Genomic DNA, 15,383 nt, shown 5'->3' on the forward strand with positions numbered 1-15,383 from the left:
GACTAGGCTTCCCGTGCCAGAAAAAGTGAGCTAATCAAGAGGCTTTCCGTGCCACAACAAAAGCAAAAGTAGGCATTTGTTAAGTAAAATTGACGAAAATCACTAAATAGCGTACATTGAACATAGAGTTTTGATCATAAAGATGATATCAATGACATTAGATATTTAACATATAACGGAAAAGCTATGTTAACAAGCAAATTCGTAGAATTGATATCCCCCGCAACATATGCTTTGTTTGAGGATGGGTGCAAATCGGACGGATGAACATACTGACAGATGGACGGACGGACGGAGGACAATGACTCAAAACTAAGACAGAGGAAGGTTCTTGAGCCTTCAAAATTTATTTAGGTGAATTAATAAGTCGTGCGTTTTCCACAAAAACATTCAATGTTTATATACACTCAATTTTCAGAGTGTTGCAGAGTGAACACAACATCTGTTATGTTAAAAAAGATATGGCTCCGGACACAAAAGTGCCTATAGTAAAAAGCATTTTTTCAAGATACAAAGGGCCATAACTCTGGTTTTAACAGATGGTGTACAATGCCATTTGGCGTGAATCATCCTCTTATGCTTATATATACTCATACGAAGTTTCAATGAAATATGCCAAAGCACTTCCAAGATATGGCTCTGGACACAAAAGTGACGGACAGACGGACAGCGCCAAAACAATATCCCTCCGCCTCTGGCAGGGGATATATACTCATACCAAGTTTCAATGAAATCCGCCAAAGCACTCTCAAGATATGGCTCTGGACACAAAAGTGCCTATAGTAAAAAGCATTTTTTTCAAGATACAAAGGGCCATAACTCTGTTTTTAACAGATGGTATACAATGCCATTTGGCATGCATCATCCTCTTATGCATATATATACTCATACCAAGTTTCAATGTAATCCGCCAAAGCACTTCCAAGATATGGCTCCGGACACAAAAGTGCCTATAGTAAAAAGCATTTTTTCAAGATACAAAGGGCCATAACTCTGTTTTTAACAGATGGTGTACAATGCCATTTGGCGTGCATCATCCTCTTATGCATATATACTCATACCAAGTTTCAATGAAATCCGCCAAAGCACTACTAAGATATGGCTCCGGACACAAAAGTGCCTATAGTAAAAAGCATTTTTTCAAGATACAAAGGCCCATAACTCTGGTTTTAACAGATGGTGTACAATGCCATTTGGTGTGCATCATCCTCTTATGCATATATATACTCATACGAAGTTTCAATGAAATCCGCCAAAGCACTTCCAAGATATGGCTCCGGACACAAAAGTGCCGACCGGACGGACGGACAGCCGGACGGACGGACAGACAATGCCAAAACAATATCCCTCCGCCTCTGGCGGGGGATAAAAAGTCATCAAAGTGGCATGTATGCACAATTGTTCCACCACCCTCGTCATCATTCCATGTTCGATACAGTTTGTGATAAGTGTTTGGACCTGCGAAATACTGTGAACCTGTTGTTGGATATATGATTCCACTAATGGACCTCCTCTTTTTATGCACAAATGTGTTTAGGGGTTTTAATTTTAGATTTTCTTATCTGTTTTGTGAATTACGATCATCCATTTTTTCATGTTTATAACAGAGAGGTAGCCGAGAATGAACAGAGAGGCAGCATTTTGACAGAGAGGCCACCGATATGCATCTACATCGTGTTATTTATGAAAACCTTTTTAATTTCACATTTAACATATTTCATTATTGGGCAAGGTAAACAGTAATCAAAGCCATATGTGATCCAATCCCTGAGAACGATGACGGCAATTTTTCATATGAGCTCAATGCCTTTACCTTTGAAATATGGTATTCACTGTCACAGTGTTAAACTTATGACACTTTACCATGGGATCAGTAGTTCAAGATTTGATCACATGGAATACACTTTGCCTTACCAGGACTGTCGATCTTCCATACCGATTAAGAAAGTGGTATAGCTTTCTGATTTATATCCAGTTGTTTCTAACCATTTCAATGTAAATTGGTTTTTCACTAATGATTAAATTTCCGAGATTTTGTGACATTCGTTTGTTCTTTAAATAATTTTGATTTTCGTTTCACGAAATCACCCTTTGCACACAAAACAACAAAGAAATACCAAACACATTTTATGTAGAATCGGTCTTACCCCCTCTCCATTTTTTTGTAATGAATTTACATTAATCTCAGAAATGACCTTAGGACAAACAATCCGCTGAAAATCGCAGAAAAATCACACCCCTGCAAGAGAAACCACACACAACATTGACTTACTCAAGAAAATATAAGGATGTTGACATGACTAGATTTTAACTGTAGTTTTATATATTTTCTATGCCACCACTTACTGTTACTGGTAACTTCCCACTGCGGCCACTGGTCAGGTCTGGTTTTGAGGGAACACACTGCAGCATATCTGTCCTTACAAATGTCACATTGCAATCTCTGCTGCCAATTGTTACCACATAGTCTTCCTTGGTTACCCCTCGTGTGAGATACTCACCCTGTAAATATTATGTGTTCGGAAACAAAAATTTATCAATTAATTAATCACAAGTACTAAACAGATATTATCAATTTATAAATTAGTAGCACTGAAGATTAATGCTTTTAACCCTTTGCATGCTGGGAAATTTGTCATCTGCTAAAATGTTGTCTGCTGAATTTCTAAAATTAGCATTTTCTTCGATTTTTTTCAAAGAATACTATCAGGATAGCAAACAGTTTGGATCCTGATGAGACGCCACATCTGGATCCAAACTGTTTGCAAAGGCCTTCAAAATTCACTTCCCGCACTGAAAGGGTTAAATAAACAAACACTGTTTGTGTTGTTTGACATATTGTTTACCTGGTCCATGATTAATTTATTAAAGTTTAAATAGTCAGTTTTAAGTAACAGCACATAATGACACTGCTTAAGTACCCTGCATCACTTTTCAAAACAGGCAACATAAGGGCTTGTATATTGTTACAAATGGCCCTTTGTCAAGCTTAAAATGAAAACAAAAAGACTTATTGACGTCGCACTAGAGTGAGGCGACTAGTATGTAATGGATTTTTTTCGCTTATGGGAGGAGAAGTTATTTTACGGATCAATGTATATATTTTTGTTTTAAGAAAATCTTGCAAAGTGGTGATTTTTTGTGTAAATTAGTGTAAATAAGTACTGCATTTGTGCCTATTACATTTATTACAACATTTATTGCCAATAATGCAAAGCTAATTGTTTTAATTAATAACTGATCCACAACTGATTACAGGGGAAAGATCACAGGGACTGGGCAAATACCCGAAACTTTCTGGTTTTGTATAAAAACAAATGATGTTTTGTATAAAAACAAAACAAAAATTAATCAAAATATATTTATTTTGCGGTTTTTCTTATTTTCTTATTTAGTGGAGAATCAATGTAGACCGATATTTGACGACCTATCGCGCAAGCAAGTTTACTGGAAGTCTAAGTGGTACGAAAACGTACAATGTATTAGTTTTTTAATAGACATATAATAACGATCGCTATACACAACTTCACCAAATAGCAGTACATAAGTGAATGTCAGCCGGAATAGCTCAGTTGGGAGAGCGTTAGACTGAAGTTGTTTACGCAACAATCATCTAAAGGCCCCCGGTTCAATCCCGGGTTCCAGCAAGAACGGAACAGTTCGGTGGCTGACAATTTTTTCAGTCAGGTTAATAAATATAATAAAGCTGTATTTTATGTAGACATTTTAAAATCCATTTTACTACAATTGGACGTTTTTATTAAAATTAATGGATGCAACGTGGTGACAATGTTAATTAATTTTTTTTACATCACTTAAATATCTTATAAAAAATACATGTGTTTTTATATTAACAAATAAATGCAAACAACACATCTATTATCCATGTATTTTTATGGTTGTCTATCATAGGACCTAAGTACTATCCCTACCACATATTCAGCGCAAAGTGCAACACGTATTATTGATTGTAACAATGAGTTGCGATAAAGGAAGCAGCCGCTTATCAAGGAGGAGCTGTGTTCCAGCAACCCGTTTCCCTAGAGTCAAGCACTCCTCAGAGGGTTTTTTTAAGAACCACATATAGAGCGCGAAGCACGACACGTATTACTATCCAGGTGGTATGGGCCCTTTAGCATTATCCGAACATAACGTCCATAGTTATCTTCCTTAGAATATGAGAATTTTTGAAATCCTTGTTCGAAGTCCAAAATTTTCAGCCAATTGTTCCCAAACTTGCACAGTTTTTTTTTATCAATGAGGACCCAACCCAAACTCTATATGAGCAATATCGGACCATAAGTCCAGAATTATGTCTCTTTGAATTTAAAAATAAAAGTGAAAAACTGCTTGGTTAGGTGATTATGTCAGCATTTTTCATCAGATTCTTTCCAAACTTACAGTGTCTTCATATCAATGAGCATTTTTACCTCATTTAAAATGATAAACATCTGGACAATAAGTCCAGAATTTTTTCTATTAAATTTGACAAAATAAACAATTTCCACTTGTTTAAAAGATTTCATAACTTTCGTAAGTGTTTTTATATCAGTATTACTCTAACCAAATTGAAAATGATAAATATCGGAGCAATAAATCTATTATGACCTTTTACTGAATTTCAAAGTATTGTGAAATGCAGCTTCTTTATGCAATTAACAGTTTTCATTAAAAAAAAAATTCAAACTTTTACAGTGTTTTCATATCAATGAGTACTCAACCCCTATCGTAAATGAGCAACGTAAGAATAAGTTCAGAATCATCTCCCCTTGAAGTTGAGAAAATATGAAATTACGCTTACAAGATGAAGCAGATTTTTTAAAACCTACACAGTTCTGTTCCATTAATGAAAACTGCACACAGATGCCAGTAAAAAAAAAGGAAACCAATGTAAATAAAATGAACTATGAAATATTTGGGGGTAACAACACAACATCATAAATAATGGTTATTTGGGGGTTATAACAAAAAATCATTGATAATGGTTATACCAGTATCTTTTTCTATTTTGTTTAAAATAATCGGCCAATATATTAATAATTACAGTAGAAAAAAAATGGTTCCATGTAACGTTATTGAGTGCCTTTTACACTGAAAGTCCCGACGCCCTTTGATGCTTTGCATCAATACTTATCTTGTAACATAATAATATTGATCGTATTATAAACAAACAACACTTGGATCAGTGGTTAGATTTTGATAGAATAAAAGAGGGCCATGATGGCCCTGAATCGCTCACCTGACTAACCAAATACAATCTAAACCCAGATTTCATCAAGATAAACATTCTGACCAAATTTCATTAAGATTAGAGGAAAACTGTGACCTCTATTGTCTACACAAGGTTTTTCTATTATTTGACCTAGTGACCTAGTTTTTGACCCCAGGTGACCCAAATACAATCCCAACCCAGATTTCATCAAGATAAACATTCTGATCAAATTTTATAAAGATTGGATGAAAACTGTGACCTCTATTGTCCACACAAGGTTTTTCTATTACTTGACCTAGTGACCTAGTTTTGGACCCCAGATGACCCAAATAAAATCCCAGCCCAGATTTCATCAAGATAAACATTCTGACCAAATTTCATAAAGATTGGATGAAACCTGCGACCTCAATTGTCTACACAAGGTTTTTCTATTATTTGACCTATTATGTGACCTAGTTTTTGACCTAGTGACCTAGTTTTTGACCCCAGATGACCCAAATACAATCCCAACCCAGATTTCATCAAGATAAACATTCTGACCAAATTTCATAAAGATTGGATGAAAATTGTGAACTCTACTGTCTACACAAACAAATTGTTGACGGTTTTTCTATTATTTGACCTAGTGACCTAGTTTTTGACCTCAGATGACCCAAATACAATCCCAACCCACATTTCATCAAGATTCACATTCTGACCAAATTACATAAAGATTGGATGAAAACTGCAACCTCTATTGTCTACACAAGGTTTTTCTATTATTTGACCTAGTTTTTGACCTAGTGACCTAGTTTTTGACCCCAGATAACCCATATACAATCATAACCCAGATTTTATCAAAATAAACATTCTGACCAAATTTCATAAAGATTGAATGAAAACTGTGACCTCTACTGTCCACACAAGGTTTTTCTATTATTTGACCTAGTTTTTGACCTAGTGACCTAGTTTTTGACACCAGATGACCCAAATAAAATCCCAACCCAGATTTCATCAAGATAAACATTCTGACCGAATTTCATAAAGATTGGATGAAAACTGCGACCTCTATTGTCTACACAAGGTTTTTCTATTATTTGACCTATTGTGTGACCTAGTTTTTTACCTAGTGACCTAGTTTTTGACCCCAGATGACCCAAATACAATCCCAACCCAGAGTTCATCAAGATAAACATTCTGACCAAATTTCATAAAGATTGGATGAAAACTGTGACCTCTACTGTCTACACAAACAAATTGTTGACGGACACACACACACACACACACACACAAACACATGCGGACGCCGGACATCACACGGTCACATAAGCTCACCATGTCACTTCGTGACAGGTGAGCTAAAAAGCCATCAAAGAAAATTAACAAGAGATGTGTTTGTCAGAAACACAATGCCCCCTATTGCGCCGCTTAGAAGCCATATATTTGACCTTTGACCTTGAAGGATGACCTTGACCTTTCACCACTCAAAATGTGCAGCTCCATGAGATAAACATGCATGCCAAATATCAAGTTGCTATCTTCAATATTGCAAAAGTTATCGCAAAACTTTAACCAAGGTTAAAGTTTTGGGACAGAATGACAGATTGACAGAATGACAGACATACACGCCAAAAACAATATCCGATCCGGTGGCATAAAAAGTAGATCCGGCTCAACAATCAGAATGATTGATACAGTTGAGTTTTGATTAACATAGGTTTAACCCAAAGTTTATGGATTTGTGCTTGTGTTTGTTGTATGTTTTTGTCTTGCATTTGATGATTATCTAATTGTCAACTTGCAATAAATAAAAAACTTCCTAATGATGATCAGTCTTATCTAATACTGATGTCATATAAGTTTCTTTATTTATATATGACTTTATAAAAAACAAGAGCTGTCCAAGGACAGCGCGCTCGACTATTTGAGTGCTTGACAGTATAACGTAAGCCATCATGGGGAAATTGTTCATATTCAATAATTTATTAGACGATCTTTCAAAAATAAAAAAAATGAAAAAAAATAAAAAAAATTGGGGGGTAGGGGGGGGGTAGGAGGGGGTGATAGGTGGGTATAATGTGGGGTGTGGTAATTTATTCGATGATGTTTTAAAAAAAAAAATGGGGGGGGGGGTTGGGGGTGGGGGGGAGGGATTCTGGGTAGAGGTGTCGGTATTGTTTGGGTGGAATCCATTGTGGTATTCAGGTAAGTGTTGTTTTGTCAAAGTAATAATAAAATGTGATCATAAATAAAATGTTCAATTATGTAAGTGTAAAAGGGGCCATAATTATGTCAAAATGCTTGATACAGTGGTCTGCTCTTGTTTATAGGTTCGGGTCATGTTGGTAAACAAGTATGCAACATATAAAAGCAATATGTCATAGGATATAGGAAATATTTGGGGTAGTACGCAAACTTTAACATAGATTTATCAATAATATGCATATTCTAAGTATAAAAGGGGCAATAATTATGACAAAATGCTTGATAGAGTTGTTTGCTCTTGTTTATAGGTTAAGGTGATGTTGGTTAACAAGTATGCAAAATATGAAAGCAATATATCAAGGGACAATAAAAAATAAATGGGGTAGTACGAAAACTTTAACATTTGCTGCAAATTCTAAGTGGAAAAGGGGCCATAATTATGACAAAATGCTTGATAGAGTTGTCTGCTCTTGTTTATAGGTTGGGGTCATGTTGGTAAACAAGTATGCAAAATATGAAAGCAATATGTCAAGGGACAAAGGAAATATTTGGGGTAGTACAAAAACTTTAACATTTGCACACTAACGCAGACGCTAACGCTGACACTGACGCCGGGGTGAGTATGATAGCTCCACTATATATATTATATATATAATAGTCCAGCTAAAAATGAAGCTTGTTTAGTTAAGAGACCTGAATAGCTTAAAAGAGTTTTGAACAATGCAATACTTGCTTTGATATCAAGACTGTTGTCTGTCATTTGGAGTTCTCGAACTTCAATGACCGGAAGAACTCTTGGGTTAGCATTGTATATCAACCTGAAAGAAAACACACACACATAAGAATTAAATAATTTGCAAATAAATGGTAATTTACTGTAATTACGAAGGTGAAAATATTCTTATGCAAATTTGATTCAGTAAGGCACTTGATTGTAAATTGAAGGTGAAAAACACATCCACAAGTTTCAATTTGTTAATAGAAGTTAAAAACCTGTTTCAGTATAACATCCACTTTTAAATAGCAGGAATAATTCTGATAAATCAAGTACCCGCTTCTAATAGAAAACTGGATTTAGTCAGGCACCCGCTTGACAATAGCAAGGGAAAACTGAATTTAGTCAGGCATCCACTTGATAATAGCAAGGGAAAACTGGATTTAGTCAGGCAGTGCTTGATAATAGCAAGGGAAAACTGAATTTAGTCAGGCACCCGCTTGACAATAGCAAGGGAAAACTGGATTTAGTCAGGCACCTGCTTGACAATAGCAAGGGAAAACTAGATTTATTCAGGCATCCGCTTGATAATAACAAAGAAAACTGAATTTAGTCAGGCAACACTTGATAATAGCAAGGGAAAACTAGATTTAGTCAGGCACCCGCTTGATAATAGCAAGGGAAAACTAGATTTAGTCAGGCACCCGCTTGATAATAACAAAGAAAACTGAATTTAGTCAGGCACCCATTTGTTTACAAGAGATCATTGGTTTCAGTCAAACAAAAAGTTCTTAATAGCAGAAAGAGAAAACCTGATTCAGTCTAACCCCTACTTATTAATAGCAAGGGAAAACTCAATTCAGTAAAACTCCCGCTTGTTTAACAGAAAAACGTTTTAATAGCAGGTATATTCTGATTAATCAAGTACCCGCTTCTAATAGCAAGAGAAAAATGGATTTAGTCAGGCACCCGCTTGATAATAGCAAGGGAAAACTGGATTTAGTCAGGCAGCGCTTGATAATAGCAAGAGAAAACTGGATTTAGTCAGGCACCTGCTTGATAATAGCAAGAGAAAACTGGATTTAGTCAGGCACTTGATAATAGCAAGGGAAAACTGGATTTAGTCAGGCACCCGCTTGATAATAACAAGGGAAAACTGGATTTAGTAAAGCACCTGCTTGATAATAGCAAGGGAAAACTGGATTTAGTCAGGCACCTGCTTGATAATAGCAAGAGAAAACTGGATTTAGTCAGGCATCGACTTGATAATAGCAAGGGAAAACTGGATTTAGTCAGGCACCCGCTTGATAATAACAAGGGAAAACTGGATTTAGTAAAGCACCTGCTTGATAATAGCAAGGGAAAACTGGATTTAGTCAGGCACCTGCATGATAATAGCAAGGGAAAACTGGATTTAGTCAGGCATCCGCTTGATAATAGCAAGGGAAAACTGGATTTAGTCAGGCATCTGCTTGATAATAACAAGGGAAAACTGGATTTAGTCAGGCACCTGCATGATAATATCAAGGGGAAACTGGATTTAGTAAGGCATCCGCTTGATAATAACAAGGGAAAACTGGATTAAGACAGGCACCTGCATGATAATATCAAGGAAAAACTGGATTTAGTAAGGCATCCACTTGATAATAACAAAGGAAAACTGGATTAAGACAGGCATCTGCTTGATATTAACAAGGGAAAACTGGATTTATACAGGCATTTGCTTGATAATAACAAGGGAAAACTGGATTTAGACAGGCATCCGCTTGATAATAACAAGGGAAAACTGGATTTAGACAGGCATCCGCTTGATAATAACACGGGAAAACTGGATTTAGTCAGGCACACGCTTGATAATAACAAGGGAAAACTGGATTTAGACAGGCATCCGCTTTACAATAGCAAGGGAAAACTGGATTTAGTCAGGCACCTGCTTGATAATAACAAGGGAAAACTGGATTTAGTCAGGCACCCGCTTGATAATAACAAGGGAAAACTGGATTTAGTAAAGCACCTGCTTGATAATAGCAAGGGAAAACTGGATTTAGTCAGGCACCTGCATGATAATAGCAAGGGAAAACTGGATTTAGTCAGGCATCCGCTTGATAATAGCAAGGGAAAACTGGATTTAGTCAGGCATCTGCTTGATAATAACAAGGGAAAACTGGATTTAGTCAGGCACCTGCATGATAATATCAAGGGGAAACTGGATTTAGTAAGGCATCCGCTTGATAATAACAAGGGAAAACTGGATTAAGACAGGCACCTGCATGATAATATCAAGGAAAAACTGGATTTAGTAAGGCATCCACTTGATAATAACAAAGGAAAACTGGATTAAGACAGGCATCTGCTTGATATTAACAAGGGAAAACTGGATTTATACAGGCATTTGCTTGATAATAACAAGGGAAAACTGGATTTAGACAGGCATCCGCTTGATAATAACAAGGGAAAACTGGATTTAGACAGGCATCCGCTTGATAATAACACGGGAAAACTGGATTTAGTCAGGCACACGCTTGATAATAACAAGGGAAAACTGGATTTAGACAGGCATCCGCTTTACAATAGCAAGGGAAAACTGGATTTAGTCAGGCACCTGCTTGATAATAACAAGGGAAAACTGGATTTAGTCAGGAACCTGCTTGATAATAGCAAGGGAAAACTTGATTTAGTCAGGCACCAGCTTGATAATAGCAGGTGAAAACTGGATCTAGTCAGGCACCCTCTTGATAATAGCAGGTAAAAACTGGATTAAGTCAGGCACCTGCTTGATAATAGCAAGTAAAAACTGGATTTAGTCAGGCACTTGCTTGATAATAGCAAGGGAAAACTTGATTTAGTCAGGCACCTGCTTGATAATAACAAGGGAAAAACTGGATTTAGTAAGGCATCCGCTTGATAATAACAAGGGAAAACTGGATTTAGTCAGGCACCTGCTTGATAATAACAAAGGGAAACTGAATTTAGTAAGGCATCCGCTTAATAATAACAAGGAAAAACTGGATTTTGTAAAGCACCTGCTTGATAATAACAAGGAAAAACTGGATTTAGTCAGGCATCCGCTTCTTTACAAGAGATCATTGGTTTCAGTCAAACAAAAAGTTCTTAATTGCAGAAAGAGAAAACCTGATTCAGTCTAACCCCCACTTATTAATAGCAAGGGAAAAGTGAATTCAGTCAAACTCCCGCTTGTTTAACAGAAAAACGTTGGTTTCAGTCAAAAAAACAGTTTTCAATAGTAGAACTTGAAAACCTAATTCAGACTTGCACCCACTCGTTAATTACAGCAGCTCAAAAGCTAAGTCAGGCAGAGATTTGATTAATCTAAACAACACCTCGTCAATACCAGCATAAAGAACCTGATAGAGTTTAGCACCCACTTGTTAAAATTAGGCCTATTTCTCAAGTCTCTCAGTGCTGCAATGTCGTCCATGATGAAGTAGACCTCCACATCAAATGCATTGTTCATGTCTCTATTGGTCATAAACGTGAGAATGCTTGGAGACATACACACCATCTCTGTCCCAGAACTCTGCAGGATGACATTACAGACCTACACAAATAAACACTGTGATTAAAATATACACATGCCCATATGCCATGAATTGATCTTTTCAAACAGGGTTGAAAAGATTGTCATATTTGTATAGGTAATGCTCTTGAGCAATACATTTAGAGCTTGATTGACCAAAGCAAGTTTAATCTATACACCAAGTTAGCTAATCAAATCAATTTTCTGGATGTTCTTTTTATGTTCGGCAATTTCAAAATGTATAGACTACAATTGTAAGTAATCTTTCACTATTCATGGGTTGTACCTATTTCTAGACTCGAGGATAAGGATTGAATTTATTTTAAGTCTTTATACTTTTTAAAATAACTGGACAAAACCAATTAAGGCAAAGGCTAGTAACACATTAAATCAGATACATACAGATAACTAGGTGAGTTTTTAATACAGTTAAGTTTATAAAACAGAACTTAGGAAACCTAAACCTCGAGACTTGGCAAGTGGTTCAGGTTTTTAGAAGCAAATTTTATCACATGAATAACCAAAAATAGGCTCCATTAAGATTTGAAGACAATAAATGTTTAAAGGAGCAGCATTGACCACATAGAATGTACATGTGTAATCAAGATATGCTAAAGATAACAATCAAAATGGCAAAATGCTCATGCATTTCTGGAAAACATAATATATGTGATCCAAAAACACTGGTCGTGAGGCTATACAAAATGAAATGAAGAATTGAAGTATGGCCGAAATAACTAGTAGTTAAGAAAGGTAATTTAAATAAATGAATGAACTCACATCTTCAGCAATTTCTCCCGTGGATAGTTTGACTACAATTCTTGGCCGTTGAACTATGTGCAGGTTTGTGCCTTGCACAGTCAGCTGAAAAACAAATCTTGTCCGTATCAGGTGATATATGCCTCTAAAGGCCCATAAAGCAAGTGCCTTGTTGAGCAAAGATCAATTTCAAGTTTCAACGAAATGCCTTTGATAGTTTTTTGGCAATAGGACTTGATGAAGAGCTTTCTCAGCCAAAAAAATGTTTGTGCATGTGTCAAAATACTAATGGGTTTGCTTTTTTGGCTTAAGAACATTGAAAACAAGGATGTACCTTACATTACATTTTTATCTTTTCCTAACTGTGAAAAATACCCAAAATGCAATATGACTGTGAAAAGTACCCAGAATGCAATATAGCTGTGAAAAATATCCAGAATGCAACATGACTTTGAAACATACCCAGAATGCAATATTACTGTAAATAATACCCAGAATGCAATATGACTATCTTGAACTGACACCAATTGCTACTAGTTCAACTGAGCCCACATTCACAAAGCATCTTTGGGAAAACTTAAGATTCATTAGAATTATAAAACAAGAGCACCGCATAACGGGTGCCACGCTGGGCTGCGAAAGCATTTTTTTTTAGAGGTCACAGTAACCTTGACCTTTGACCTAGTGACCCAACAAGAGATGTGTTCGTCAGAAACACAATGCTCCTAGTGCGCCACTTTGAAATAAAATTTCTATTTATCATTTGGCAGGTATAGACATCATCTCCCTTTACAGCTTACTTATTATTATTACTTCCCTTGACTTTGTTTTTTCGAGCCTAGACCTTGAAGGATGATGTTCATCTTGAAATTTTACCACTTAAAATGTGCAGCTCCATGAGATACACATGCATGCCAAATATCAAGGTGCTATCTTCAATATTTAAAAAGTAATAGCAAATGTTAAGGTTTTAGCACGACGCCTACGGCGGACGGCGAGCTGGCTATGACAATAGCTCGGGTTTTCTCCGAAAACAGCCTCGCTAATTATATAAGTCTCAGGCAAATCCGTGTAAATTTTGTTTAATATAAATAGTGAAAATAAGTAAATATTGCTTACATTCTTTTTATTCTTGCCTTTTAAAGCGTAAAACTTTGGATTTCACATATAATACTTAATCTGACAAATTCACTTAAGTTAAACTTAAGTTAAGATTTCACTAAGGAGCAATGTGAATACTTGTCCTGATTGCCATACTGTAGCAAGACATGTACCTAAAATTATGTCGGCAGTAGGTGTGGTTCAGATAATAAAAGCTATTTTTACACACATAATGTACCCATAAGATTTGACCACCAAATAACTGGGCATTGACCAGTAAGCACTTTTTGAATAGACTGCACAATTTTCAAACTTGGTTTATATTGATTTAATAATATTCCGCGAGTGAGAGGTGAATACAAGTGAATGACAACCCGAACAGGTCTGATCATTTTAGTCTGGCTTGGTGCCATGTTTTGGGGACAATTTTTCTTAAAACAATAAATTAATTTTAAGTGCAAGTATTTGTCATAATGAATAACTCAAAATGTTATGATGGTTAAGCAAATTTTAGCACATTTTATAAAAATTAAATACACAAAAACAGGTATTAAACGGATCATTTGTTGATTTAAGTGTTAAATTGTATTATCATTTCATTTTGTGTAATATAAAACAAATATTTTCACTCTGTTGATATGCCAAAGCATTAAATGATAAAACAATCTTATATCAACATAAAACTTTCAAATTCAGCTGAGATATAAATAATACAAATGTCGTGACCAAGTTTGATTAAAATTTGGCAAAAAATGTAATCTCTTGAGTGTTCACAGGATAAATATTTACGAAAGACAATGATGACCCTAAAAATATGCAATCACAAAATCTTTTCACATATTGAATAAATGCTGCAAACCTACCCTTGTGCCACCTTGTTGTATGGTCTGCAATGGTTGAATACCGACTATATTGGAATCCTCCATGTAGAGATAATCTGTTTTACTGACAAGCTGGGCACCATCAATTGTAATTATAACTAAATCCTGTCTTGTTGCTCGCTTTTTGCCGGAACTTGAGAGTAACACTCTTTTTTTACCCGATGTACACTCAATCACTGTATTATTCTTGCTGGAAAATATATTTTTATGATAAGTTTGGAATCTTTTCTATTTGAATGTTCTACAAACCAAATTAATTATTGTAAAAAGAAAGTGTTCTTATGCCAGTTAGTTTTTACTAAGGATGCAAGAGGTTAACTGGCTAACCTATCAAAACAACCAGTTAACTGGTTACATTAATTATCAGGAAAAGGTTTACCTGAAACAACCAGTTTACCGGTTACATTTTCAGGAAAAGGTTTACCTAAAATTTGTTTAAATAATGCTTTTTTCATGGAATAGTAAGTTGGATTTTAAATTTTGCGTGCGACATACTGCCAACTTGTCGCACCATCGACAATTATAAATAAGATGTCAACAAACAAAGAAAAAATGCAATAAATCTGTAATGTTGTAGTTTTAAACAGGGGTAAAATTTGATAAATGGCGCTATTGTTTTGTTTTTCATGCAAAAAATTTACAAGCAAACTACAACTATCTTGTAGATTGCTCACCAACTGATTGTAGAGACAATTTAATTTCAGACGTAATTTAACACTTATTCATACTAAAGATTATTTTAGAAATTAAGACAGACATGTGACTAAAATTATCACTAAAAAGCTTAAGCATTGTGATATTAACAAAATTCATAAAAAGTCGGTGGTATAACATACCTTATTATTTTACAAACTGTTTCGCCAATGGAGACTTTCTGTGAATTTCCAATAAGGAAGTTCTCTCCTGTAATTGTAAGATTTGTGCCCCCTGACATCGGACCCATTAATGGAGAGATATTCAAAAGAACAGGGGTCTGAAATAGAAAATTGATTC

General features: G+C 35.6%; 1 protein-coding gene across 4 annotated transcripts in view; it reads right to left on the reverse strand.

Annotated features, from left to right (window-relative positions):
* LOC127881602 (hepatocyte growth factor receptor-like) overlaps nt 1–15,383 on the reverse strand; it is a 71,533-nt gene that overhangs the window by 25,177 nt on the left and 30,973 nt on the right. For all 4 annotated transcript variants that reach the window (XM_052429609.1, XM_052429607.1, XM_052429608.1 and 1 more), the window contains exons 9-14: nt 15,227–15,363; nt 14,373–14,580; nt 12,430–12,513; nt 11,498–11,670; nt 8,130–8,214; nt 2,347–2,502 (exon numbers count right to left, since the gene is read on the reverse strand). In XM_052429609.1, the coding sequence (XP_052285569.1) occupies nt 2,347–2,502; nt 8,130–8,214; nt 11,498–11,670; nt 12,430–12,513; nt 14,373–14,580; nt 15,227–15,363 (843 nt within the window). The remainder of the gene's footprint in view (nt 1–2,346; nt 2,503–8,129; nt 8,215–11,497; nt 11,671–12,429; nt 12,514–14,372; nt 14,581–15,226; nt 15,364–15,383) is intronic.

Source organism: Dreissena polymorpha, chromosome 5, assembly GCF_020536995.1.
Source record: "Dreissena polymorpha isolate Duluth1 chromosome 5, UMN_Dpol_1.0, whole genome shotgun sequence".
Lineage (NCBI taxonomy): Eukaryota > Metazoa > Mollusca > Bivalvia > Myida > Dreissenidae > Dreissena > Dreissena polymorpha.